The sequence below is a fragment of the Corvus moneduloides genome, chromosome 1 (genome assembly GCF_009650955.1).
Source record: "Corvus moneduloides isolate bCorMon1 chromosome 1, bCorMon1.pri, whole genome shotgun sequence".
Taxonomy (NCBI): Eukaryota; Metazoa; Chordata; class Aves; order Passeriformes; family Corvidae; genus Corvus; species Corvus moneduloides.
The window spans coordinates 110192906-110219230 of NC_045476.1; the positions used below are offsets into that span (position 1 = coordinate 110192906).

General features: G+C 38.8%; 1 protein-coding gene across 1 annotated transcript in view; it reads right to left on the reverse strand.

The window, feature by feature from the left end:
* Positions 1-6004: 6004 nt before the first annotated feature.
* RAB31 (RAB31, member RAS oncogene family) overlaps positions 6005-26325 on the reverse strand; it is a 66755-nt gene continuing 46434 nt past the window's right edge. The window contains exon 7 of the mRNA XM_032121908.1: positions 6005-16243. Coding sequence (XP_031977799.1) covers positions 16146-16243 — 98 coding nt within the window. The 3' untranslated portion in view covers positions 6005-16145. The remainder of the gene's footprint in view (positions 16244-26325) is intronic.

Sequence of the window (26325 nt, forward strand, 5' to 3'; positions counted from 1 at the left end):
AAACAGAAGTTTGGATCTCTCCTCAATATGATAACAGGACTTACAGGTTTTCCCATGCAAACCCCTTGTTAGACATGGCTGTGCAGTAGATGGGACTGACATCAGGGGGTGTGCAGGGGTTGGGGGAAGACTGGGTTGATACTTATCAGCAGCATATTGAGAGGCAGTGAATGAAGCACAGGGCACAGCCCCAGGCTGTGGGGGGTGTCACATCATCACCAAGGCTGCAGAGGACCCCACTAAGGCCGCAGTTCAATTTCCAACTTGAAACTGTTTTTTTAATATGGTCTGTGTTGTTGTTTGAACACATTTTGAACCTTAATAATGCATTGATCTGTTTTATTTCATTTAGTATAATTTCTGATCTAATGCTTCTATTTCCAGTCTGCATCCAGACTGATGTAATTTTTTATATTAAAACAACACCTGTGCTGTTGATCATCAATGTCTGGCAACCTTCTCCAGCATCTGATTAATTTAATTTCATCACCTCACAGCACAGCTCAGGAATGAAACCTTGGATCTATCGCAGTCAATAGAACTCCTGTCACTGATTTCAGTGAGATAATAATGTCATTCCAGAAGTGCCTCTAGTGTATTCATCACTGCTTGCAAAAGGATAACATTTGCTTAATCTGAGGTCAACATTTGTCCTGTGTATTTGTAGATCTTGATGTTTTTCACTCTGCAAATTCAGTATTGTTGTTATAATATCTCAGTTTGGAAATAGTTTGACATTTTTCAAAACTATTGGCTATTAAATATTAAATAAGCACTCTCTGTACCTGAGAAGTAATAGACTAGATTCAGTTTTTTAATAGTTTTTTCCACTGTTTATTGTGCAGGTTGTTTGCTCAGTCCCATCAATTCTGATCTTGAAAATGTCTTGCAGTAAAACAATATCACAACCTTCTTTGCCAGTTCTTGGTGTTATTGAGACTGTCAGAAAGAGTAACCAAGTGCTGCATTACTTGTATTAATGAGAAAATTCTAGATCTCACTCAGTGAAGTATCTCATGCATCCTGCACTGCTAAGTCAGTGAATATTGCAAAATGCAACTGTATAAAGCTAAGAATATGTTCCAATTTCTCTTTAAGGAAATACCTGGCTTTTTCGTGCTGCTGTTTTTCTTCTGAAATACAAAACTGTTCATACAGCAGGCTCTAGTCATCATTTACTTGAATGCTAAAGGTCCATATATAATTTCAGGCCCGCTTGTTATATTGTAAATCAGAGGTTAAGTCACAGTCCATACCATTATTGAAGATTTATGGCACTATTCAAATGTTGCCACAGAATGGAAAAGTAGATCTTAGTCGAAAATCTTCAGCTTGGTACAACTACAGTGTATTTTTTTACCCTAGTAAATTATTACAAAAACACACAATACATGTTGAATATTCATGAAGAAAGAAGCCCATAACACATAATGGCATTCTCATAAATAGCTATAGCACAAAATTTAATGTGCTTTTCATATTTTGGACCCAATTCTGTTCTGCTCAACACAAAATTCCCCAGACCATTAACTTCTGCAAGAGCAAGGCAAAAGTGTTACCTTGTCTTTGTGGTTTAAAGTACAGTTTAAAGAACTGAATTGTCCTGAGACAATTTCAAATGTGCTAATAGTCATTAGTCCTTTGATAAAGTTATTAAGGAAGTGCAGTTTTGAATACTGTTTCAAGAACTGATTCTTACATTCATACTCATTCATGAGGGATGTAAGGACACAATTCAATATACAAAATACAGACTCTGTGTGTGTGTGTTGACTGTTGTTTCTTGATGATGCATATCTAAAACTCAACAAAGACTTTCCTAAAAAGTAGCCAAAAATCAAAATTGTAGCTAAGTATACAAACATAAGTACATAGCTGAAACTTGCTTCCAGAAGAGGTCTTAAAGCCTCCTTAAATACTCTTTAAAAACTCAAATAAGTCTTAACCTGAGAAGTAATTCTGCAGAACCAGCATGATAGTCCCCTATGGTCATCACATACATCTCCTTCTCAAACTGATAGTCTTGCAAACCATGTCATGGTCTTTCTCCATCTCAGTTTGAAGAACTCATCTGACAACTGGGATTCAAATTCCCCCTCTCATTTGCTCTATAGCAGCTCTGCATTGCTAGTTCTGCCCTCAGCATCTCCCCAGCGGTCCCAGGAAGCCCTCAAATTACGTTTTTGAATTATGCCCGCTTTCAGTTCTAGTGGGTCACAATGTAAAGTGAGCAAATAATGTTTTATCAATGTGTGAAAGACAAGCACTGTGCTGAGACTGTGCCTGACACATGAAGTTTCCCTCTACTGCTGTTAAGACCTGTGCTGAAGGGATTTGTCTGGCTTTGGGCACTATCTGTCAGAAAAGATGTGGGATAAGTGGAGTCCAGAAGAAAGGTTCTGTATTGACTAAGATCCAGAAGACAGACGGATTGAAACATAAGAACACATTGAAATACCAAGGTTGTTTACCCTAAGGAAGACAAGATGGTCCCATGTGTTCAGTAATAGTCTTCAAATACATTCAAAGCTATTGCAAAGAGAAAAAAAATAGTCTTCTCTCATTTCCTTTGAATAAAACAGGAAGTAATGAGTGTAGATCAGAACAAGAACTGATTTACAGCAGATGTGAAAAACTTTTTAAGAGTAAGGATAGCTAACAAAAAAGATTGCCTGGAAGTGCAATCCATGGTGTCCCAGTCACTGACCTTCAAGAACAGGTTAGACATCTGCTGGGAGATGTAAATTTGGCTGATCTTGCCTTGAGATGTGACCTCTGAAGTCCTTTCCAGCCCTATGAGTCTATCATTGCATGAATTCCTGCATGCTCAAAGACTAAACTGATCATCTGCAGTGGAAATGTCCACTTCCCAAGGTCTGGGCTACAGCCCATTAAATTCAGGGGGAATTTTTCCAATGACTTTAATAAGCATTGGATCAGGCCCTAATTGAGTGTGTAATTTGGAGCTGCATGTGGAATTTGGTCCACAATTTTGTTAATGGTATTTGCAAATGGGAAGAATCCAACTCCTTTTCCCAGGGCACATTAGTTTGCAATGGTTTCACAAGAGAAAGTAAACACATTCTGAAGGTGCAGTGCTAGATTTTTCTTACAAAATTGAGTGGAATTGACTGAAGGCAGACACAAGGAGAAGATCTCCGGAGGGAAATTAGCAACTTTTCTCAAGGAAGAACATTTTAGACAGCTATTTTTTACATCAATTAGGCAGGGCCAGACAGAAGGAGACAGCTGAAACAATGTTAAAAACACTTTAAAAATAAATAGGTATCATGAACATGAGAATGAAATCTTTGTCTCTGCCCAAAGATCAAATTAGAGCCTGAAAATGAGCAGAGCAAAAGAAGGGGAGACATTAAAACTGTCAGTGGATTCAATCATTTGTGTCGTGACTGATGAGGAAATATCCATTTTCCCATAGTCTCCTACCAAATAACATAAGGATTTTTCTCCACTCTGAATGATCAATTAAATCACAAGCACTTATGCCAGCTAAAGTTCTGCCTCTGCAATTGCACTTTTATTCAATTGTGAGGAATACTGGATACATGAAATTCTACATAAAGTTAAGAGTTTGCATATTTGCAAGATCACAGCTGCTGCGGGCATCCATAGCCACTCTGCTTTTGTGGACTGTGGGCCTCTCCTGGAAATTCTTTCAGTGTTACCCTTGTCTTGTGGCAGGAAACAGGCAAGTGCTCCTAATGCATCTTTAGCTAGTGCAGGAAGCCCTTACTAATGTGGGGCTAATACACACATCAAAACTCTGCTTTTGACTAATTTATTATGTCTAGGAGTAAAAACACAAAGTTTCTAGAATCATCTCCCCACTCTGGTTTGTTTGTTGCAGATGTGTTCTGTGTCTGCACAGAAGCTTGAACACTCTACCTGAGAGATCATTTATGAAATATTTACTTTGCATTCTGGGAAGAAAAAAAAGAAAAAAAGTCTCCATATTATTATGGATAGAGTCTTTGACTGCCAAATACTGAATTATTTATTGCTTAATTGTACAAATGATATCCATGAGGACCTGTTGGATTTCAGTATGCAATTGATATACTGCACAAAAACAGGGCTGTGTCTTTCAGACTTTGTTCTGGTGCTTTGGTGGGTCACATTAAAAGAGGTACAAACACTTTGCAGAGGCAAAGCAGGAATACCTGACAGCATTTTTGAAGCTGCAGAAAGCCCCATGTATCAAAAGATGCTCTGACCTGTATTAGCCCATGTGGGACCTTTCCACTCCCCACCCATGTGCACTCACCACCCAGAGATCTGTCGTGTTTTTCTGATGCTCCCCTTCCCTGTGGGCAACTCCGTCCCTTCTGTCCTTCAGCTGAGTCCTACCTATGCCATGGACACTGCAACCATGTGCAAGGCTTTCCACCTACAACTGTGAATATCTACCATTTTCCTCCTCCAACACCAAGAACTAACAGGGAAGGTTAGGAGACAGTACCCATTCACCTGCTAGTTTGGCCCTGTGCCTACATACCTGTCACAGAAAAAACATTAATAGATGTTTCACTGTTAAATTCATTAAGTTAAATGCTTGTAAATACTTTGTGAGCATGCCTTTAATACAGACTTTAACTGTGCAGTCTCTATTTTAATGCCACAGATTTCCTGGCTTCAATTCTGCTCTTCAGAGGGAAACACATTACAGTGGGAGAGAGACTCTTCTGCTCCCAGTCCATCACCCTGAAACTAATTCTGTCCTCTTTTGCTGTTTTTTTTTTCCCTTTCCCTCTCTCCTAATCCACATTGTTCCTGTCTCTGTGTTCCCACTAGCTAGTAGCCAGGCCAGTAAACTTCCCCTGCTTTCCTCTTCAAAGGAGGCCAGTAGGTTTTCCCCTCCTTTTTCCTTAGTATGAGAAAAAGAAATTTAATAGAAATTATTAGCAATCTAATAGAAAAACAGAGTTAGCCACTGCAAATCTGGAATGTGATTTTTTCCTATACCAGGCCATTCCTTGCATTTTTTCCTTCCATGAGTAAGACAAATAATACAAATGAGGAAAATGGGAACATATAGTGGATCAGAGACTAGTCTCTATTCATTAACCACCCTCCCTCTCTGGGCCAGCACCAGAAGCTTCAGAGGATCCCACATTTGCAGACAGCAGCAGCTAGTGTATCTTCCACATTGAGATTCATCCTATGTTTAAAGTGGATTAATGCTTAAGATCCAAAGCACCTGCTTTAATACCTTTATGTCATTTTGTTCTCTTCATTCTTTCCTTTCCAGCAGTTCTGGTGTAATTTGCAAAGTTCTCAGCAGAGTTTATGTTTTCTTCCAGATCACTGATAAAGATATTGAGCTGTATTAGCTCCTTTGAAGCTGTTAAATAACCCATTAGAAGAGAGTAGAAACATGCTGATGTAGCTGCTAATTGGTTCCCAGAGTATTTGATATAGGTAAATTGATTTTGTATAGTACTGCATTTTTTTACCAGATTGTCATGCAGGGCTACATCAAATGACTTAAAGTAATCCATGTGTATTAAGTCAATACATCTATCTTAAGCAGCTGCATTTTAGTCTCATCTTGTTGCTTGACTGCATCTATTTTCACACAAAAAAGGTATTTATTATCATTACATAAGATACTACCTATGAATTCATTTCTATTTATTTCTGTCTTTATAATCTGTTTTCATTAGTATTTTGCCCAGGGTTTATATAATGCTTATAATTATCCAAACCCCTTGCATTTATTCTTTACAGTGTGCCACACTCACTTTTTTCCAGTCATCTGAAATCTCCCTTGTGCACCAGGAATATTATTTCAGACTGAAGATGAATGGCTCCAACAGTATTTCCACCATTTTTTTGTCATACTCTTTGGGAGCATTGAATCCTGAAGATTTAAATGTGTTTTGTTTTCACTGATGAACATTATCTCATACATATAGTGAGGGGGAAAAACAAAAATATCACTTCATTTATGATAACAGAAAAAAATACAACTTTTCAAAGTAGCTTAGTAAAAACGGTGCTTTATTATCCAGAAACTAGTCCCTACACGAATTCATATCAAAGGCAAAAAAGAAATCATTGCATTTGGTCTTGTTGGCTATTCAGAGAGTATACAATTGTGACAGAAGGAGCTGGATTTTAGACTAGGCATCAGTAACAAAACTTTTAACGAAGTTAAAATATTGGATGTTCAGTCTTAGGGGTGGCTAAGCCCTAATAAGATTACTTGTTAGGCCATTTTCACATTCTATCCAGTTCCCTCTCTAAGAGATCAATGTAAGATTGAAAACCTCATTTCACTTTTCAGTAAATATAAAAGGAAAAAATGGTGAAGAAATATCACACGTGATGTCAGTAGAATATATTAGCTGTCCCAAATACATGACAGTTTTTAAAGAAGAGTCTAATTCTCAGATTTAAAGTGTGACTTATAAAAATGTAATGATAGAGCTCCTTGCTTTGCTGCCCATCAAAGCTATCGAGATCAATCCTCCTAAGATTTGCTGAAGATTGCATTCCAGGCTTGGAAACCCAACTCAGAATGTGAAAATGGCCTAAAGAGTAATCTTATTGGCTTAGCCACCCCTAAGATTGAACATCCAATATTTTAACTTGGTTAAATGTTTTGTTACTGATGCAGTCTCCACAGACCAGCTCTGAGTATAAAAGATGCAAGCAAATAACAACTGTGACATTAGAGCAATGGTTATGTTTAAAATGGTGACAATTACAAAATTTGATAGAACTTTTCCATCACTTCATCACACTCTTTCTATGACATGGTTGTGTATAAAATCAGATGGCCTAGCTTGAAACACAGCCTCCTTACATTTCCAGAATGATCTGAAGACAACGGTAGAAAATCACAAGTTCCTGAAGTCTGATTTCCTGCCTGTGGCTGCCTGGCTTGAAATATACATTGGAATTATCTAACATCCAGGATTTTGTTATACCTTGGAGCTCCCACTAAATGGAAGGAAAATTTGCAAAGCTGGTTGAAAATGGTGGGGATCATGTTTTTCCTTGTACTTCATGAGAAATTAGGACTCCTCATGGGAATCCTGGCACCATTTCACCAGGAACACTAGCTGCCTTCGAAAGCAGACCTGTCAGAAAGCAGCCTCAATAACTGCAGGCTCTCCTGCACTACCAGAGACATGGGCTGAGTCATTTTGCCAAAGAGCTAAGTAACCACTTTCTTAGAGCTTTGAAACCTGTGGCTCCCAGACATCCCTACCTCGCTGTCATGGATGTGATGAGAAACAGGCTACTCAGATGGCAGCTCTCCTTCTAATCTAGTAGTTGCTTCAGGTCCTGTAATTTTTTCAGCTGTGCCTATCACATAGGGGAGGGCGCAATTTTTTGCCGTGGTGTGCATCTTTCCCTGGTGTGTGAGTCACAGTGAGATAAGGTGAAGTGTCTGAAAGACATGCCCGCTGATAGTGATGACTTGATGACTCAAGCCTTGCGGATTTTCTAAGGCATCGATTTCCTCCTGGGAGAATTAAAATAAAAATCCCTCCATTTTACACTTCAGTGATGGATGCTGTGTTATTGTAAAGCCTTTATACTGCCAGCAGCGACTACTTAAGTACATACTACATGCTGTGGTTAAATCAGTCAATGTAAATCTTCTTGGATACATTTATCACCACCTCATCCTTTCTTCTTTATTCTTCTCTGGAACAATTTGTGCAAAACCACCCATCATTCCAAGACATCATTCAGACAACATCAACCTTCATGAAAAGCTAAACCATGCAGGCAAGGTGGCTACATAAACGTACTGGAATGTATTAGCCAAAGCCCTTTGTCCAGAGTTCCAACTCAGTAACCGGTGTGTCATGCATACATGAATGGGCATCATCTTTTACTCTGTGGACTTTGCACTTGGTAAATTCAGGCATACCCACAGGTAAAGATATGGTATCATTTTTTTATAGGTGGAGCATAGGCACCTGATGTACTCTAATCTTGTGTTTGTTTATGCTCGTTTATTAGCTAGGGTTCTCAAGTAACAGAAGTGTTAAGGTGGTGTGGCTATGCCATGAAATGAGTGTATATGCACTCTGACCACTTAGAATATGATATCCTTTTTACCCCAAATCCAGATTTTGTACTTCAGACATGGCTTTTGTTTCTTATCACCTCAGTGGGGTTATAACCCACCATGAAGAGTATCACCTGGGGTAGGACATCTTCATGTTTGTGTCCCTTCTTTTCAGTTCTAAACATTCTTTTCCCTCTTCAGAATTTTGTAATCAACAAGACATTCTGGCTTCATCCTCATTCCAAGAAACCTATTTCTCCTTCAGAAATTTCACCACCTAAAACATTGAAAAAAACAAAAATACCGGTGGGGGGAAAAAATATATAAAAATGTTTCCTTTTCTAGTATCTTTGTCACAAGTAAACAAGTTAATCTGTTGAAACATTTTCCTACATCAATATGAGTTCATATTTCCAGCATATCTCAAGACTTCTGTTCCTTCTTACTGAGATTATGGGGAGAACCATTCTGGTGTCAAAGGTTGTGGTGTAGGAGGGGAGCTGGTTGGGTGCCAGCAGGCAGTTCAGGTTGCCACTTTGAAAGCAAATTTCCCTTGAGAATCAGGAATGACTTAGAGAGTGTGGCAAAACTCATAGGACAAACAGTATCTCTAAAGGGAATGCTGCCAGGAAAGCTATTTAATTCGCATTTGAGTTTCTGACTGTCTCAAGAAATAGCACATCAAAGTTACATTTTTATTTGGAATGTCCTTCTTTCTGAGGGCTTATTTAGATTCCTTCTATACATTTTATGCTTTTTTTTGGTAAATATCTATGGTGCAAAATTGTCCCACATTATGAGTGATGAACACACACAAGAACTTGGGTATTTGGTAGAGATTCTATAGGTTTGGTGACAACTTGGTTTTTTGCAGAGCTAGAATATAGAAATGCACTGTGTCATCTAGGCTGCATCTATTGCTCTTTCTTGCTAAACCCCTGTGAGAATTCCCAACATATATTTGTCAGCAAAGCTGCCAGTGTCTTTGAAGATGACAGGAAAAAGGGGTTTCTTTTATAAGGTGATTAACTTATATTTCAACCCTATTAAACAAGTCAAGAGAAACTGTTACTATCCTCCTAATATTTTTTTTATTTATTTTTAGTCTGTAACAACAATGCTATCACTTGCTCCCCAAGTCATGTTATATTGACCAAGAGGAAGGAATGTGATGTTCGTTTTCCTCAAGGGCATCTCTCAGACATGTAAGCTGACTTCCTTATTGATTGGTTCTTGTCAATATGTAATTGGAAGCGTAGGGATCATTTCTGTTTTAGTCTGTAACAGATCATTTCCCCAGGGTACTCTACTTGATGTAGGGGAATAGAGATTTAGTTGTTAGGTATTTATCTTCTTCTTTAAATATGTATTTTACTGATGTGGAGGGAGCAGGAGTGGCACTGACTAAGTGAAATAAATGTGAATTAAATTGACTTTAGGGGAAAGGTGTTTTTGTTTTCTAAAATTCCCAATGTAGCAAAGAGAAAGGTTGAGTGTTTCATCATAAACAAAGTGTGTCTCAAAGAACTTTTCACAGATAATGGGAGAGAGAAAGCTCAGGTTCTCAGGGAGGTTTTGAGAAAAGAAGGTCAGTACTTTTCAAAGAAAACTTTTTTTTTTTTTTTTAAGTCTTTCAGGCAGTCTCAGGGATAAAAAATGAGTAATCTAACAGCCAGAAAAAAGAAATCTTTCCCAAGCTGCTAAATGTTTAATACCTAACCAGGAGCCTCAAAATTCTCTTCGCCACACTAAATAATGATATCTTATTAAAAACTTGTTAATAGCTGTGACACTAAATGCAAGTTTGTACAGGTCTCTTACACTTCAAGTTCTGTCAGTGTACTATTTTCAAGTTTTCACAACGTCTATGTTACAAAACAATTCCAGTAACACTTCTACACCTATGTCTTGAAAACACAATGATTGAGTATCAGGAGCCTGTCTTCCTATTTGTACAAAATACATAGCAGTGGTAAGTGATAATGCAAACTAATCTGCATCAAGACCATCTGGTAGTATCAGAAATACAGGCAATAAGGACTTTGCAATAAGGACTCTTCTTAATTGAAACAGAGGAAACCCATTCGAAATAAATATGAAAAAAGCTATATTATGCCACATTATGCTATTACTTATTCCTTCTGATCTTTAACCTGCTAAATGTGGTTAACTATTGATTTCATAGTTTTTAGTGAAAAGTCTTACTTTTGGACAGTGAGAGAGCATTTATATCAAGCAATGATTTTATCCCTGGTCCATCTGGCAAAAAATAGTAGATCAAAAGAGGACCTTATTGATGGCCAAGAACTGCATTAAACAGTGAAGACATCCATCCTATCACCGATGTCAAGTCCTTAGGGAGTAACCAGCACCAATTAACAAAGGCATTTGTACAACACCTTTAGGTAATCTATCCTCCCATGAGTGTTTTAATGCTTTTAAAGAAAATTATTCTGTAGCCTTGTATAAAACAACACCAAGGGGGGATAAAAAAATAGTAATCCTGCAGCTTACTCTTTTCCTTTCAGGGAAGGGAGGCAAAACCTGGTAGTGGCCTGAACAGTTTTGCAGATTAGGTGAGGGGGTGGAGGTATGAAGTAGCTACACAGACTATTTCATCAGCCTTGCTGTCCTGATTTCAGTGCGGTGCTCAGGAGATCACAGCAGGGTGTCCTGTGATGCCCTTTGCAGGGACTGAAGCTGCAGTGGTGAAGATTTTGAAGGCCAAAATGTCAAATACTTTTCCTTAAGTACCTCAAGACACAAACTTCAATCTTCAAAAGGAAAGCAGCAGAGATTTATTTTCCAGCCAATTGTACAGCTCCCCTCTCATCACTAAATTCAACTCCAAGCTAACCTAAAGCACCACAGGCACATGCTTCCAAGCCATGTAAAACATCCCACTGACAACACGAGGACTGATTCATTCAGGGGCAAAATTCTCTTTAAACACCTAAGGACAGAACAGCATTCATTTCAGATTTTCCAACATGCTGATAATAGTTAAGGGGCTTACTTAGGCTTTCCATTAATTAAGTACATCACCTTTTAGTTCACAGTTATGTACCTGGGTTCCCTCTTGTTTATGCACAGCTGGAGGTAAGATAAGTAATTTTTTCAAGATCATTGTAATTGCTTTGAAGCAGGGAACAGATCCTGCTGGGTATCTTCTACCAGGAACCAAACTCCTAACATATGAAACCTCTTTGAAATACTGGTTTCTCATTGCCACAGAAAAGTGGTGTTCTGTACTGTTATTTGAGTTACAGTATTTCTTGTGTACTGCTGTGTATCGAATTTGTCATGGTAATCAGAAAAGTCTTAGTCCAAAGCCCCTGTTTTTCCTTAAAAAACCCAGCTCTTCATTCATAGTCCTCACAAATGTGGTAAAAAGTTTGAAAATATGAGCCAAACAGTGCAACAAACTGTTGGTGTGGTTAAACACCTCTTGAAATGATAACACTAACAGGAATGAAATACTGCATACTTCTTAAGTGAGTGTTAATTCTTAACTCCTAGACACGAGTCTGAGGGAGGGACACAAAGCAAGATGAAAAAATAAATGTACACCAAAATAAAAACATACAAAAGAGGAAGTATCTTATGAGCCATACTAGTTATTGCTGCTATACAAAGCAACTGGTAACTGGAAGCTCACTTTCTACTGAGAGCTACTATTCTTAATTTCTAAGCAGATGCTGGCCACTCAGATCACTCTCTTCTAATGGATAAATCAAGTAACTTAGCAAAAGGATTTTCAGATCCTCTTTTTCTGGTTTTTGGGAGTTCACCTGGACTGCAGGATCCCCCAGGAATGCATTCACTTTCTGCTAAAAGGCCAGTCACACATGTTTCAAGCAGCATTTAAATCCCAGGCAAGTAATCCAGAGACTGCAGACAGCCCTTTTTCAAGAGCAAATGATGTGCAAAATGGGAGCTATTTTGTTCTGCTTTACTGAAACCAGAGATATCCCCAAATCAGAGGCATTTAAAACATTTATTAGCATTAATCATTGTAGGTTAAATAAAACACAAAAACTACATTTTAGGGAAAAAAAATATTATTAGGTATGATACAGCTAATATGTAAAACAGAAGGTAAAGTATTAACAGATTGCAGCATCCCATACATGAAGCAAGTGGGTCCAGCCCAATCAAAGCTCTTATTTAAACAAAACAGAAGAGTACCTAGCAGGTGATTTTAAACTGGCAATTTATCACTGACTCTGGTTTAAATAATTAAGGGTAGGTTAGTAAAATATATCACTGTACTGAAACAGTCTGATGACAGAATGCTCACATATGTAACCTATCTAGCCACACTTGTTCCCAATGTGCCATGAAGGATTAGTGGAAACATGGGATGACAGATAAGTTTTTTAGGTATTGATACAGACTCATGTTACATTTAAGCACCTTAGATAGACATGCTGTACTGTGAGCAAAAACAGTAAGTTTTTTCTCTTGAGTGTCACTTTATTACTTTTGAGTCCCAATTCCTGAATAATAACGACCCTTTTTAGATTCCTCAGTCTGCAAGACAAACATTTTCTAGAATATGCCATTTTCATGCACAAGAATGGCAAGTCAACAATTGTACCTATGTGTATCTCCATCTCCTTGCTACCTTTGATCCACAACTTTAAGTTCATAAAGGTGAAATGATCATTAACAAAAAAATGTACTTACAGAATACGTGTAGTATATGAGAACCAGACATAGTGAAAAAACACTACATGTCAGCAGAACAATACAAAAGTGTACTTATATACACACATATATGCAGAGCATATACGGAAACTAGTTCCTTCATAATTTTGTTTTTTAAACTAGTTCACGACAAGCCAGAAAAGCAAGTCACCCACAACTGGACAGTCACAGTCTTGAGTCATGGTGCAAACAAGCTCCACCAAATACCCTTGGCACTATAGCCTGCGCCTCAGTCCTGCTGCCAGCTCTCTTGAGAAAATCAGTCTTGGAGAAACCCAGCACCAGCTGGCTGACCAAGAACTGCAGCATTGATATTATTATTATTATTAGAGAAGATCAGTTACACAGTCAGGTGCTCCAGTACAGTAATTTAGCTTTTCACCAGCCATTAACTACTAAGAGGAATTCCAGTTGCTGCTGAAACTTTCAACTCTGAGATTGGGGGTTTTTCTGTCATTTTTCTGGCTGTTTATGAAGGGTGGTGGTACTTTCCAAGCAACACAGGCGACCAATGGAAGCAGAAATAATGAATTTTACATTTTAAAATCACTATTTTTATAACAAGCCATTGCCCCATTTGAAGAGACATGTTAAAGCTGCACCTTAGCTTTGACAAACAGCGGAGAGGCAACAACACTGTCAAAGGTGAGCCCTGTGTTCAAAGAAAATGCAAGATGCTCTGCACAGCATATTGGCCTGTTATTTTTCTTCTGGCTTCAGACTTCCCCACTGAAGCTCCCAGTAACCCAAATCTCAAGAACTTATACAATCAGAATTCTTATTAATTTAAATATTTTTCTTGTCTAAAAGCAGAATAAAGTGATTTAGATTTGCCCCACCGAAAGTAAAACCTATTTAATCACCATTCAAATTTTAAAATCTGTCAGAGATCCACTGTAAAAACTTTCAATTTTAAAATATTTTACCATTTAACTCATAAACCTGTTCTTATTCACATACTGCTCAAAGCCAGCTGTGAGATCTGGTTGTTCAGGACAGTATCTCATAAAGATCAGCATCAATTGCCAGTTCGAACATAAATTAGAGTATAGAAGGTACTCACAAAATTGTCTTACAAAGCTTTCAGATATCTCAGTTAGGATTTAGTAAGTTTTGAGATGCCATGTTAAAAAAAATATGAATATGTGACACTGATTTACAAAAGCTTAAAAATCAATTATGGATATCTGCTATATGTTGAACTAAAGTTTATGACACCTCTGAAAACATGGGTTCAATCTCACCTTGTTTTCTGGGTAACTGGTCTAGCCTCTTACTGTGTTTTACTTAGGAGGAATCAGATCTCTTCCAGCATTTGGTCATAGACCCCATAAAATGTATGAACCTGTGATGTTGGTAAGTTTGGTATTTCCTTAGCACTGAAGGCCAGGTTAAGCTTCTCCCTCCCCAGCCAAGTGAAAGAGCCAGGCATCCCTGGCAGACTTGCTTGTACTGGGATGGAATTAAATGTTCCCCAAAGGAGCCTGTCTCCCTTCCCAGCTATCAACAATGATGATTACTGAATTTTCACTTAAATAACCCTGGACTATCAGTAAAGTAGTTGCTGCAATGAGTCAGAGACATGGATCATATAGCAGCACACCTGAAAACTGGAAGTTTACCCAAAATATCCAAGGGCGTATTTTCTAGTATGAGTGTTTCCAAAGGAGGCCAAAGTATATGAGAAATTGATCATATGTGAAAAAACAATGCAGCGTAGATTCTTAGATAAAATCCAGAGGGATATTTCCCACCTATACTACTTCAAGCAATCTGGAGACAAAATGTTCCTGTTGATTTTATCTGGCTCTGTTTCAAGCCCTAACAATTAGTGACATTTTATCTAAGCAATCTCACAACCAGCCAATAAGGTCTGGTTTTTTATGTATCAACACGGAAACCATGCTCTAGGCTGCCTACTCATGATTTATTGTGGAAAGTTATTTTTCCCTTTTGTTTGCTTTTCATAAGCCATCCTGAAAATGTGCAGTGACCACAATTTTCCTCCTAAGAGAACAAATTAATGTTGTGGAATGCAGGCTGGGCTCTGGTTTTGAATCCAACATTTCTTACTCTAATTCCCATTTCCAGTGAAATTGATGAAGAAGATAAATTTGGATTTTATCATCTCAGTCACACACATTCTTAACAGATGGAAGTTAGTGGAAAACACATACAGTTTTACATTATTCCTAGTTCATAACCCTCTGTAGGCATTTTTTCCTATACTGCATTTCCAAGTGCATCACGCTTCAAAGATATCACACAGTGGGTCTTCCACACCACAACCCCACACAATTGAGGAGACTACTCCACAAATTCAGGGAATTCTATTTGTAAGCAAACATTCAGGTTTGTTTTATTAGACTCCAGACTCTAACCCCAAATTATACTGTGCTCTCTTATGCAGGTTTTGTACAGAAATAATCATTCTTCCAACTCAAAGACCTCTCGGAGCACAGCAGTGAGACCATGAGGAGTGGGGCACTGTGGCACCCTCTTTCAGAAACCAAGGAATAGGCAACTTTGAACAGAGACAAATTTGTTCTGGGGCACAGATTTGGAGGAACCCTGGTAAATAGTGGAGATTAAGCCTGTATTTATGCTCTTTTTACATTTTCAGTAATTATTGAAGCCCACACCCTGCACAGGGAGTGATTCCAGTCAGCACAGTGGCTGGATTTTCACTTCTTTCTGAAGCACACTGGAACTGTACGGGGTCCAGCAGTTCCCTTCATGACAACTCCGTCTTCCACATACACAGCACTTCCTCACACAGATTTTGACTTCCAGTCCATAAAAACTGCATTCGCTCATCCTTTGGATCCTTTTTTTTCTCTTTAGTTAGCAAATTCAGTCCATTTCTTGCTGATGTTTACTGAAAGTAGATGAAGCTGAAGATTTAGAAAAATAGTGAAGCAGAGTCCAGCTAAAAAGATGGCAGAGAAACCGTAAGCCAAAATTCAGGTTTTATGGGGTTTTTTTCACCCTATTATTACAGAGAATACTCTAAAAACATGCCAAGTCCACTTTGCAATTGTAAGAAGGTAAGTTTTTGCAGCAAACCTGAATTTTATATATAAACTGATCTTTTTATTAAAAAAAAACCCAAAAACCAATAGTCACTGGTTCAAACAGAGAATTGGAGTACTTTGACACTGTAATTTTGACAGGATATTAGAGAGGATTTTCCAACTGGGTTTTTCAAAATCCCTTTGAAGTAAAGCCTTCTGCTTCTGGTCCTTGTGTTATTGCTCATGGGAAGTGTTGAAATTACTGCTTTCAAGATAAGGAGCCACGTCACTGAGACCACAAAGTCCTTTCTCAGTGAAAAAAAAAGCAAATGGTGCTGTTTTTCAAGTAAACCTAAAAAGATCAAGTTGGGTCAGCAGCACCGCCTACCCGTCTGTGAAGTCTGCCTTCCAAGTTTGATTGCTCCATTGTTACTGTTTTCATGAGGATCTAAGGGTGGAATTTGCCGACCTGAAACACATGAGGAGACATGAATTCAATTTTCCTGATACAAGAACAACACCTGTGCAGGTAACAGAAGAATTTAGGTTGCATAAGAATGACTTACAGATTCTAAAATGCATAAGTGAAACTTTACAAGAAAATTACCAAACATCCATACCTTGAATATTTTTCCTTGTATCCTGCTTATGAAAAAAGACTTTCACATTAAAAAAAATGAAATAAGGCTATTGAGAAGGCATGAAGTACACTGAAATTATATTATCCATGTATTTTAAAAAAATAGTTATCTTACTGAGCTCCTTACAACTTAGAAAGAGAAAACTCTAATCCTTCTCCTAATTCCATTTAAATGTGAATGGTGCAAGTTTAATGACATTGTGCCTGTCCTAAATCTGCATGCCATTTAGTCCTTGCACACTGGAGTTTTACCCAGCACTGTAACTAAACACATGGTGCCTTTACTTGACAAAGAAAAATAGATCTGTTCTTTCCATTGAATCCCTTCCTCCTTTTTAGGGGTACCCACGTCTTTCCAGCTGACAGCTTCAATTACTTAACATCGCCACCACCCCCTCCCCCACAAACTCTCCTGATTTTTTAATCATCTTATGGAGTAATATTTAAAGTGTTTGAAAGAATTTCAGCCATTTCAGGAGAGCTAGAGATCTCTCCTGGAGCAGAAGGGCACTGCTCCAACTCCCTCCCCTGTATGCCCTTTTAGTACTGCTGCATCTTTTGTCTAACTGGCTTCCTATTAGTGGACAACATACAATGTGCTTAATAAGAAGAATTATAAATGGAAAAAAAAGATTCTCCCAGGTCCAATCCATCCTGTGTCTCTCTCTGGTGTGCATCTGGCTTTTGCATTAAACCCTTGTGCGAGCTCTCCATCAGTACCTTGAGATCTTACAGTCGTGGTAATGCACTTTCTCATCATTTTGTGGATTTCCTAAAATTTTTTTTCTGAAGCTGACTCCATTTTTTATGAATTACTCCTGGGTTTACCATTACCCATGTTAAGTAACATGAGTTAAAATATTTAACACTTGTTTCTTATATACCACTTTCAAAGAACACAGAGTTCTTATGAACAGCTCATCATAATCCAGGTGGATTTTACAGTTTAGATTTCCCCGTCCTTTGCTTCAGTTATTCACAGCTCTCTCTTACCAAATGTTCTATGAATTATGTACCTATGTTGAAGCCTGAGTCCTACAAATTATTTGGTGGAGTGGTTGTGGGTGGGTGAGTTAAAAGCATTCAGGTAAAATCCAATCCCAATGAAATCAGACAGCAGAATTTGATCTGTAAAACTTGTCCTTAAATTACCTTTGGCCAAGATTCAAATTTTCTCTTACTCACTTAGTTCTGCACAGGTATGACTTTTAAAGCAGATAATCTTGTGTGTTTGTACAACTGAATGAGAAAGGGAAAAATCCTCATGTTACTAAGGTAAAGATACTGTATTTCGTCCAACAGAGTGAAAAATGTGTATCTTGAGGGCCAAAGCATGTATAAGCACTGACATTACAATTCTGAACTCTATTCAGGACACTAAAATATCAACTTCACGTCCTGCTTAACATTCCGTTCGGACTTCATGTTTGTAAAGTAAAATAAAAAGCAGAATAGGTGGTTATAGACCCAGCTGTTACATGCATTAGTTCTGTTGGCTTCGTTTGGAGACAAAGAGAATCCACTAATTCTTAAAACTCTAGAGAATCTGAAGAACATGGTATCTGTGAGAGGCTTTCCAAGAAGGCAATGCTGTCGTCATAGAGACCTGCAGGGAACTTCTGCATTAGGTACCTAACACTTCCAAAGTGCTTTCAACTCACTCCCAGGGTAATAAAATCCTGTCGATCTGACCCAGACAGAGCACAGTGTAGCTAAAACCCCTGGAATCTACATGTTTCCATAATCTCCCATTAAGCAAATACCCTCTAAACATTTGATTCTTCTAACAGTAACTTTGGAAGAGAAGAGCTTTAATGTGCAAACTAGCCTTTCATTTTAGAACTCTGCATTAAACAAAGACATTAACTGTATCTGTTTTTCATGCAGCTTTTCATATTTCTTATGAGTTTCAAGTCTTTTCTACAGTACTCCTGATGTGTATGCCAAGAAGCAGGCAAACTTATCTCTGGAGCAAAAACCTTGCAGGCTTCAAGGTCAGCAAGCAGTTTGTCCAGTTCAGACCAGGACACAATATATGTTGTTAAGAATCACCCAGATTTAAGTAATTTCTCAAAACAATAAAACCCACGCAGATAACAACTATAAATAATAAAGACAAAAAAATCTCTAGACCTGTTTGATGGTTAGTTATTCTAGCCTTTGAACTTAAGCACTGTTTGTCAGGAACTAGCCATGTCTTTTGCTGTTTTGGAATCACCACCCCCTCCTTGAACTCAATGCAAGGAAACAAATGTTTAAACAGTCTAAACTTTTACTTTTTCGAGTTTGAGAATATTTTTTCAGTGGGTGATTCTTCTCTCATTTATTATTTTCTTATTACCAGAATTATTAAACCATCAAGTTGAATCATTTTAGTTTACCCAAGCAGCTTTTACCATGACAGGAGTAACTACCTTGGAGCATAAAACTCAGTCTAACAACTGAGAACCAACTCTACAGCAAATGATACAGTGATTTTTCATTAGGCATCAGGGAAAGTGAATAAAAAAAATCAGTCAGAAATCTAACTGTCTTTCCCTAGGCCTCCTTGACAGTAGGCAATGTAACAGAGGAAGGCCCAAGCAACAACAGAACACTAAGGATGAGCAGTGAAATGCTGAGCTTGCACCTACACTTCCTGCTTCTAACCTAGCTCAATCACTACTGCCACCTAAAAGCACTGTGATCATCTCATCTTGTCATTCAGCTTCTGATAAATATGGCATCAATATTGCTGACACCAACTCAAATATAGCTGGCACTGAGTCAGGATCAACAGAGGTCACAAACTGAATTAATTTTGGAAAGTATATACTCATTTAAAATTTGTATCTCACTGGCATCCATAGTCTCTGTTCCAGAGCAATAAAAAATACCCCAGTATCAAATACCATAAATTAATAATGCTGTAGGATATTTCTTTCATGCAGGTTATGTCAGAAAGAAGCAGCAGTCCTCTGACATCCAGCCCTGCAATTCTCATGCTGAAGAAATAAAAACATTAAGGCAATTCCTCTTCAAACTGAAGACTGCTTGGTAAAGATTGAGTCAGCTTAAAAGGACCATAAGAGATTGAACTTGTAGACTAATAGAATGGTTTGGGTAGGAAGGGACCTTAAAGATTATCTAGTTCCAACCCCCCTGCCATGGACAGGGATGTCACTCACTAGATCAGTGTGCTCAGGGTGTTATTCAACCTGGTCTTGAACACTTCCAGGGATGGGGCATTCACACCCTCTAAGGACAACCTCTTCTCATCTCTTGCTTGACTTAAGATGACAAAATAGACCACGAACAGTCTTCGCCCTGTTTTGAAGAGCAGGAAACAACTCGCCAGCTTGCCAAAGATCTCCAGGAGTGCGTCTTAGGATTCCAGATGAAATAGTTAATCACAAGGAATGCATGCACATTTATCTAAGAATTCTGCAGCTGAACTGGTGAAATGAGGAACTCGAAGATAAAATATTACTGAGGTGGTATAAAAGTCCCATATGGTTCCTATTGCTGATATTCCTACAGACTAAGTTGCTGACTGCAATTTAAAATTTGATTTTGCACTATTATTAAATATATGATTATATATTTTGGTTTCATTTCACTAAGGTTTAGACCATGTTTCACAGATTTTGTGCAACAAAATTGTTTTGTAACCATCCACCTCTGCGCATTCCCAAAGAGGTCTTGGTGTCCTCCATTCTCTCATTCCAATAAACACTGGTGTGTAAAATAAAAAGTGTCACAAGAGACTGCTCAAATGTAGGGTTACAGAAAATGTCACAGTTCTGAAGTGAATCATTCAGATTAACAGATGAAAAGCCCTAAAGCAATTGCATCTCCTCCTTTCTGGCATGTTTGAGTCGGGCTGAGGCAGTCCAGGATGAAGGTCAGAGTCTTCTCCAAAGCCTGGTAGAGTTCCAACTCCTGCTACTGAATCTGAGATTTGTTAAGAGATTAATCAGCATTGTGGGCGTTGCTGTTCTAAGAGTGCCAGAGGCAAAGAGATTGGGAAATGGGAGGGTGGAATAAGAGATAAACAAAATGGGGATGAAGAAAAATGAAAACTGGAGCAGAGAAGCAAGAGAGACAACAGAGACTGGGTAACAGCTCATTGAGCAGAACTTGAAGAAATACGGACAGGGATTGCTCTGCTGCAGCTGGAAGCAGAAGGCATCATCACAGTAATAAAAGCTGCTCTCTTTATTCCTTTTTGAATGTGATGCTCCAGTTGGAAGCTGTGACATTCACTAGCATGAAAGGAAAGGTTGGGATCAGCCTTCAAACTGAGCATTAAGGCTGAGTAAAAAACTCGCAACAGTTACCATGCTGATAAAGGGACAAACACAACAGTGCATCGAACAGATAACTCATTTACTGTGGAAACAGATGTGTTGTGATCAACCTGAGCTGGCACAACCAGATGATGAAGTCAAGTCCCAAAGGCTCACAGAATATGCTGAGTTGGAAGGGACCCACAAGAATTATCAAGTCCAACTCCTGGCCTTACACAGGACACCCCAAGAGTCACATCATATGACTGACAGCATTGTCCAACTGTGTCTTGAATTCTGCCAGGCTTGGTGCCATGACCACTCCTCTGGGGAGCCTGTTCCAGTGCCCAACCACTCTCTGGGTTAAGAACCTTTTCCTAATACCCAACCTAAACCCAGACACAACTTCAGGCCATTCAAGAGTCCTGCTATCTAACACAACAACAATTCTGCTAAGGATAAGAAGCAATCAGAATGCCATGCAGTGGCTTTCTGTGCTGTTCTTTCCATTTTTCTGAAAATCATGTACAACATAATTTTTAGGGGGCTAAAGGAAGGTGAAATCCATTTCACTCTGCCCCAGAGCAGCAGCCTGACAGCTGTCAGAGCTCAGGTGAGCTTTTCTAATGGCTCACCTGAGAAAAGGTTAACTTCTTCAAGCAGTGGTACAACAGCTATACAATGGCCAGAACCTCCTCCTCAAATTGCCAGCTGTGCCACAGCAAGATGAGCCCCTGCTAACCTCATTAATAAAGAACAGCCATCTGTGAAGACAAGGCAGAGTGAAGCAGGCACATCTGATCCAACAGTTTTGGCAGTTTTCTGCACCTGTAGGACTTAAGACAGTCCCATTTCCTATCTCCCCACATTCTTTCATGCTCTGAAACCCATTTCTGTGGTATTTTAGAAGTTTCCCACATGGGTTATAAAGCTTGGCTCACTAGTCTGCCTCTAGTTCTTTCTTCCCCCCATACTTATAGTGAGGTTAAGATTTCCCCAATTGACAGAGATGACTACTCATGTTGTAAGTTTTCATGCACGGGAACACAATAAATTTTACAATAAAATCTATTGCATAACTAAACATAGTTAAGTTGCAATTGTTTTAATACTCCTAATAGCACAGTTAACAGCATCTAAGTAATGCAAGAAATTAAAGCCTTTGGTTTGGTTTTATTTAATGCAAAAGCATAGATTGCTGACACAAGTTCTTGCTTAGGGGAAGCAGCAATACAACAACATTTTGCTCATTTAATTAAAATCTCCAGGAAAAACCCAAACAAATATTTAAATCCTGCATGTATCAAAGTAAACAACAGTATTCCTAATTACTTTAATTACTAAGAGATCCAACCTTGAATCAAGGTCCTGCTGTAATTAACTTTGGGCTGTGTTAGTTTATTTACTACTGTTTTAAGTTGAAGAGCTCTCCTTGGTTGGAGAGAAATCCAGTACCCCACATGTTTAACTATAGGAATAGTCTAAAGGTCATTATGTTTTGCTCTATTCACTAAAGTTCGAAAGCAAGAGGACAACTAATCCTGGAACACAGGGAACATAAACTGTAAAGAATATAACAACCTCAGATGTAAGTTTGGACAATGTTATTCCATGCTTTCACACCCCCTACAAAAATTCAGTTATGAGTTTGGACTACCTTAAAAATTGACATACGTGAAATTTCTTTGTAACCTAAATGTACTTTCTTTTCTTAAAACATCTTTCATAGACCTCTTCAAAGTACTTCACAAGTATCTGCAGATCAACAGATAAAAGGATGAAAACCACCATACTCACTCACAAAGCTTGAAGACTGTTAATCTGCAATTTCACCCATCTGAGTCAGTGCAAATATTGAATGTCTGTTGGAAAGGATCCCTTCCCCATTCCACAGGTATTTCATACTTTCCTCTTTAGTTTGTCCAGTATACAACTGGTTAAACTGTAAACTAGAGATTGAGTTTGATTTGGTTCTTTTAATCTCCCAGTATTTCTAGGAAACAAGTATTTGGGTTACATTAAATATTCAATATATGAGCTGCTGGCAAGGCATCAGAAAATCAATAGCTTCATACATTTATAACTGAGCATTTACCACATGAAAGGCTGAATCCCAAGACAGAAATTCTGCTCTCATTAGGAAGCTTCATCTAGGAAGAATGTTCTTATCTGGATTTTTAAACATCAGCCTGTCTCTCCTTCTCATAGTACAAGCATCAGTAAGAGCAAGCATGCTAACTACTCTTTGCACAGTCTCCATAGCGTGGTTCTGACAACGTTCTTCTCCACTTTCTTCTCACCCTCAACAGAAAATGCTGAAATGCTTCAATCTTGCCCACTTTGGTAGCACACCAATCTCCCACTTTTGTTGGATGGGGCCTTAAGCAAACTGAGGTACTGGGTGGCATCCTTGCCTGTGGTAGGGGAGTTGAACTAGATGATCTTTAAGGTCCCTTCCAACCCAAACCATTCTATGGTCCTATGATTTGCCAGACTTCAAAGAAAATAACACATGGCTTTAACATTTTTGTTTGTTTTGTTTAAACACAAGTTTATGTCATGCTTCACTTGGCTAGGTATTCTTCAGTGGCTTGCTTGTCCCACCAGCCTGCTCCCCTCTGGAGCTCCTGATGCAGCCTGGTATAAACCTGGAACCCACAGCCTCGGCTCTGCTGTGCACCCAGGGTGGCTTTTACGTAATCTGCTCTTTCATATCTGGGGCACCTTCACACTGAGGTAGCAGGCAACACACACAGGCTGAAGAGAAACAGCTGGGTGTGTACCAGATTTGAATAAGGTAGCTAAGGCTTATTTGAGCTGGTAAATGAACAGGTGTCTGAGAATTGCAAGGGTTTGATTGCCACTTAATGATAGTACACGTGGGGCAGCTTGTTTAGTCTTTGAAAACCAGCCAGGCACAAGCAAAGGTCAGTGGGCTAAAGTCCCACAAACAAGAAAGGGCAATACAGAACTGGTACGACCCCCTGCACAGGCACAACTTTATTAAACCGCTATTGTATAATACATTCCTGGCATTTTTGCTGCTGCCAAGGTATAAACTAGCAACAAGGAGCCACTGTGCCTATGATTCTTTTAAGGCTGAGAATAAAAAGTTAATAACATTTGTTCCTATAGAAACAGCTATTAAGAAAGAATTACTAGAACAAATGAAAAAGCACTAAACTGTTAAGCCCTTTTTATGTCAAAAACCTTTAAAGAAAGACATTGGGAAAAATCTAGCTCAAATTTGGAATATACAACTGTATTAAAAATATTCGTTTCATGTTTACAGAGACATAAATCAGTCACGTGATATTTCACAATCACAGAAAGCTTTCAGCCAGGCACTGCTAAACAAACCCAGGCTAAGTGTAGTGGCTTACCATTTGAAATCCCATGGGTACAACAGAACCCAGGAGCTGCATGCAGCCCATTACTCAGCTCAGCACAAACTCCCCAGTGCACAGAACACTGATTTTGCTGACTCCCAAGCTCAGTGCCTCCTCAGCCTTATTTGCCCAAGTACAGGGACTACAGAATACCTCTCCTGCCAAATTTGACCCATTTTCAAAAGACCAGAAACTTTTACTGATTCTAGTCTTTCACATCTTGTATTTTCTTGAGACAAATTAAGGATGATGGATTTGTGTTGAGACCGTGCTATGAAGACATCCCTCTAAGCAGCCAAATCCTCAAATTCTGAGACAAACTTATTTAAAAAATATTTTAAGCACAGTGTAATATAATAACCTTAGAAATGAAGCAAACTTTCTATAATCTCTGTAATTTTTCCAAGATTTATCTGGCTATCAACAAAACATCCCAGTTCCCCTTTTTTTCTTTACACCTTCTTTCTATCATTATGAGTACATTTTTTCTATCATACTATACCACTCCATTCACAACATTATCCCTGGAAAGAAACAGTTGTTAGACATCTCAGAAAGGAAAAATATTTATGTTAAAATGCCCCTGAGAAATGAAAAGCATAGGCAAGAAGGAGGTAAACCTTTTAGCTAAAATAAAATGAAGTCTACCCTTTGTGCTTGGGCTATCGATTTCAAGGAGGATTTAATAGAGAAATTCTCCACACATGTTGGAATATCCTTTCAAACCTCGACTGTAAAACAGACAACACATACAGTCTACCTGCAAAGTCCAAGGTAAAAAGAAATTGCTGCTTCCTTGTTCAGAGGCCAGGGAGCTGCACCATGCCCTTCATAAGCAGCACAGGGAGAAGGGCAGGAGCTCTCAGGCAGCATGAAAGCAAAACTAAGGCTGCAGCATGACTTTTAGGGCACCACACAAACAAAATTAGTCAACAGTGTAGGAGATATGGCCACAGGAGGGTTTCATACTATGAAAAGGCAGAAATGCTGCTATGCAACTTGGGCAGAGACAGACTTTTTTGGAAATTGCAGCAAGACTGAAGTGGTGTAAAACATCAGAAAGTTACTTATCCATACCCTCTGCCCAGTCACAACCACACTAATTAATTCTACTGCTAATCAAACATTTTTCACTTGGTTTCCATTACATTTCTATCAACATACTCTACCAACTCTCTCCTTTCTCTCTGCTGAGTGTTTGATAAGGTCACACATAGATCCACTGAGACCAAATATTTCTATATATAGAAGTAATTGCCTGTGGAATTAAGTGCACTTGCCTGGGTATCTAGTTCATACTAAACTTAATTTAGCTGATTTTCCTCATCTATTATATTCATTATTAGGGACAGTGCACACCGCCAGCTGCAGCAATGCCTATCAAAGATGGAAACTAATTATCTAATTACGTGGCAAGAATGAGTTCCTCTGCAAGAACATCCACAACCATCAGATGCAGACAAACAAGTAAACTATCACAGCAAAGAACTAGTTCCTCCAGACAGCCATGTAGCACACACCTCCTTTTTAAAGGAGGCAAAAGAATGGTAGTGTATTCTAGGAATACTGGTTCTCATTAGCTATTTCAAACACGTCCCATGTAAGCAAAACAAACAGTTGAACAGGCCCCATCTCAGGTAAAGTGTGCTAGATAACATCAGCTGACTACAAATACGTGAAATAAAACAAAATAAAATAAAATAACTTCAGGGGAACAAGGCTGAGTGTCTGGACATGCTGTCTCCTAGGTCTCTGCACCCTAAAACAGGATTCAGGGAGAGGAAGAAACACCAGTAGTGGAAGAAGATCAGACCTTTCAAGGAAGAAGATCAGAAGCTCTTAAGAAATCTTAACCCATACAAGCCTGAGGATGCATAGGGAGCAAGGCCATTCTTTATCATCCCTGTTGTTTTTGAAAGGTTATGGAAAAAGGTGAATGTTTTATCTGTCTTCAAACAGGGCAATAACAAGCCATGGGTCTACAGGCTGGTTAGCCTCACTCTGCTTCCTGGGAAAACCACAGAGCAAATCCTCTGAGAAGCTGCTTCTGAGCACAAGAAGGTGAAGGACCAGTCAGCATGGACTTATGGAGAGTTAACCATGTCCAGCCATCCTGGTTGCCCTCAATGACAGCATGAGTGGGAGAGCACTGGATGTTGTTTACCTTGACTTTCGCAAGGCTTTTGATACTTCCCCCTACAGCACCCTGGTACGTCCAAGTTGGGATGTTACAGTCTAGAGCCTTTACGTACTT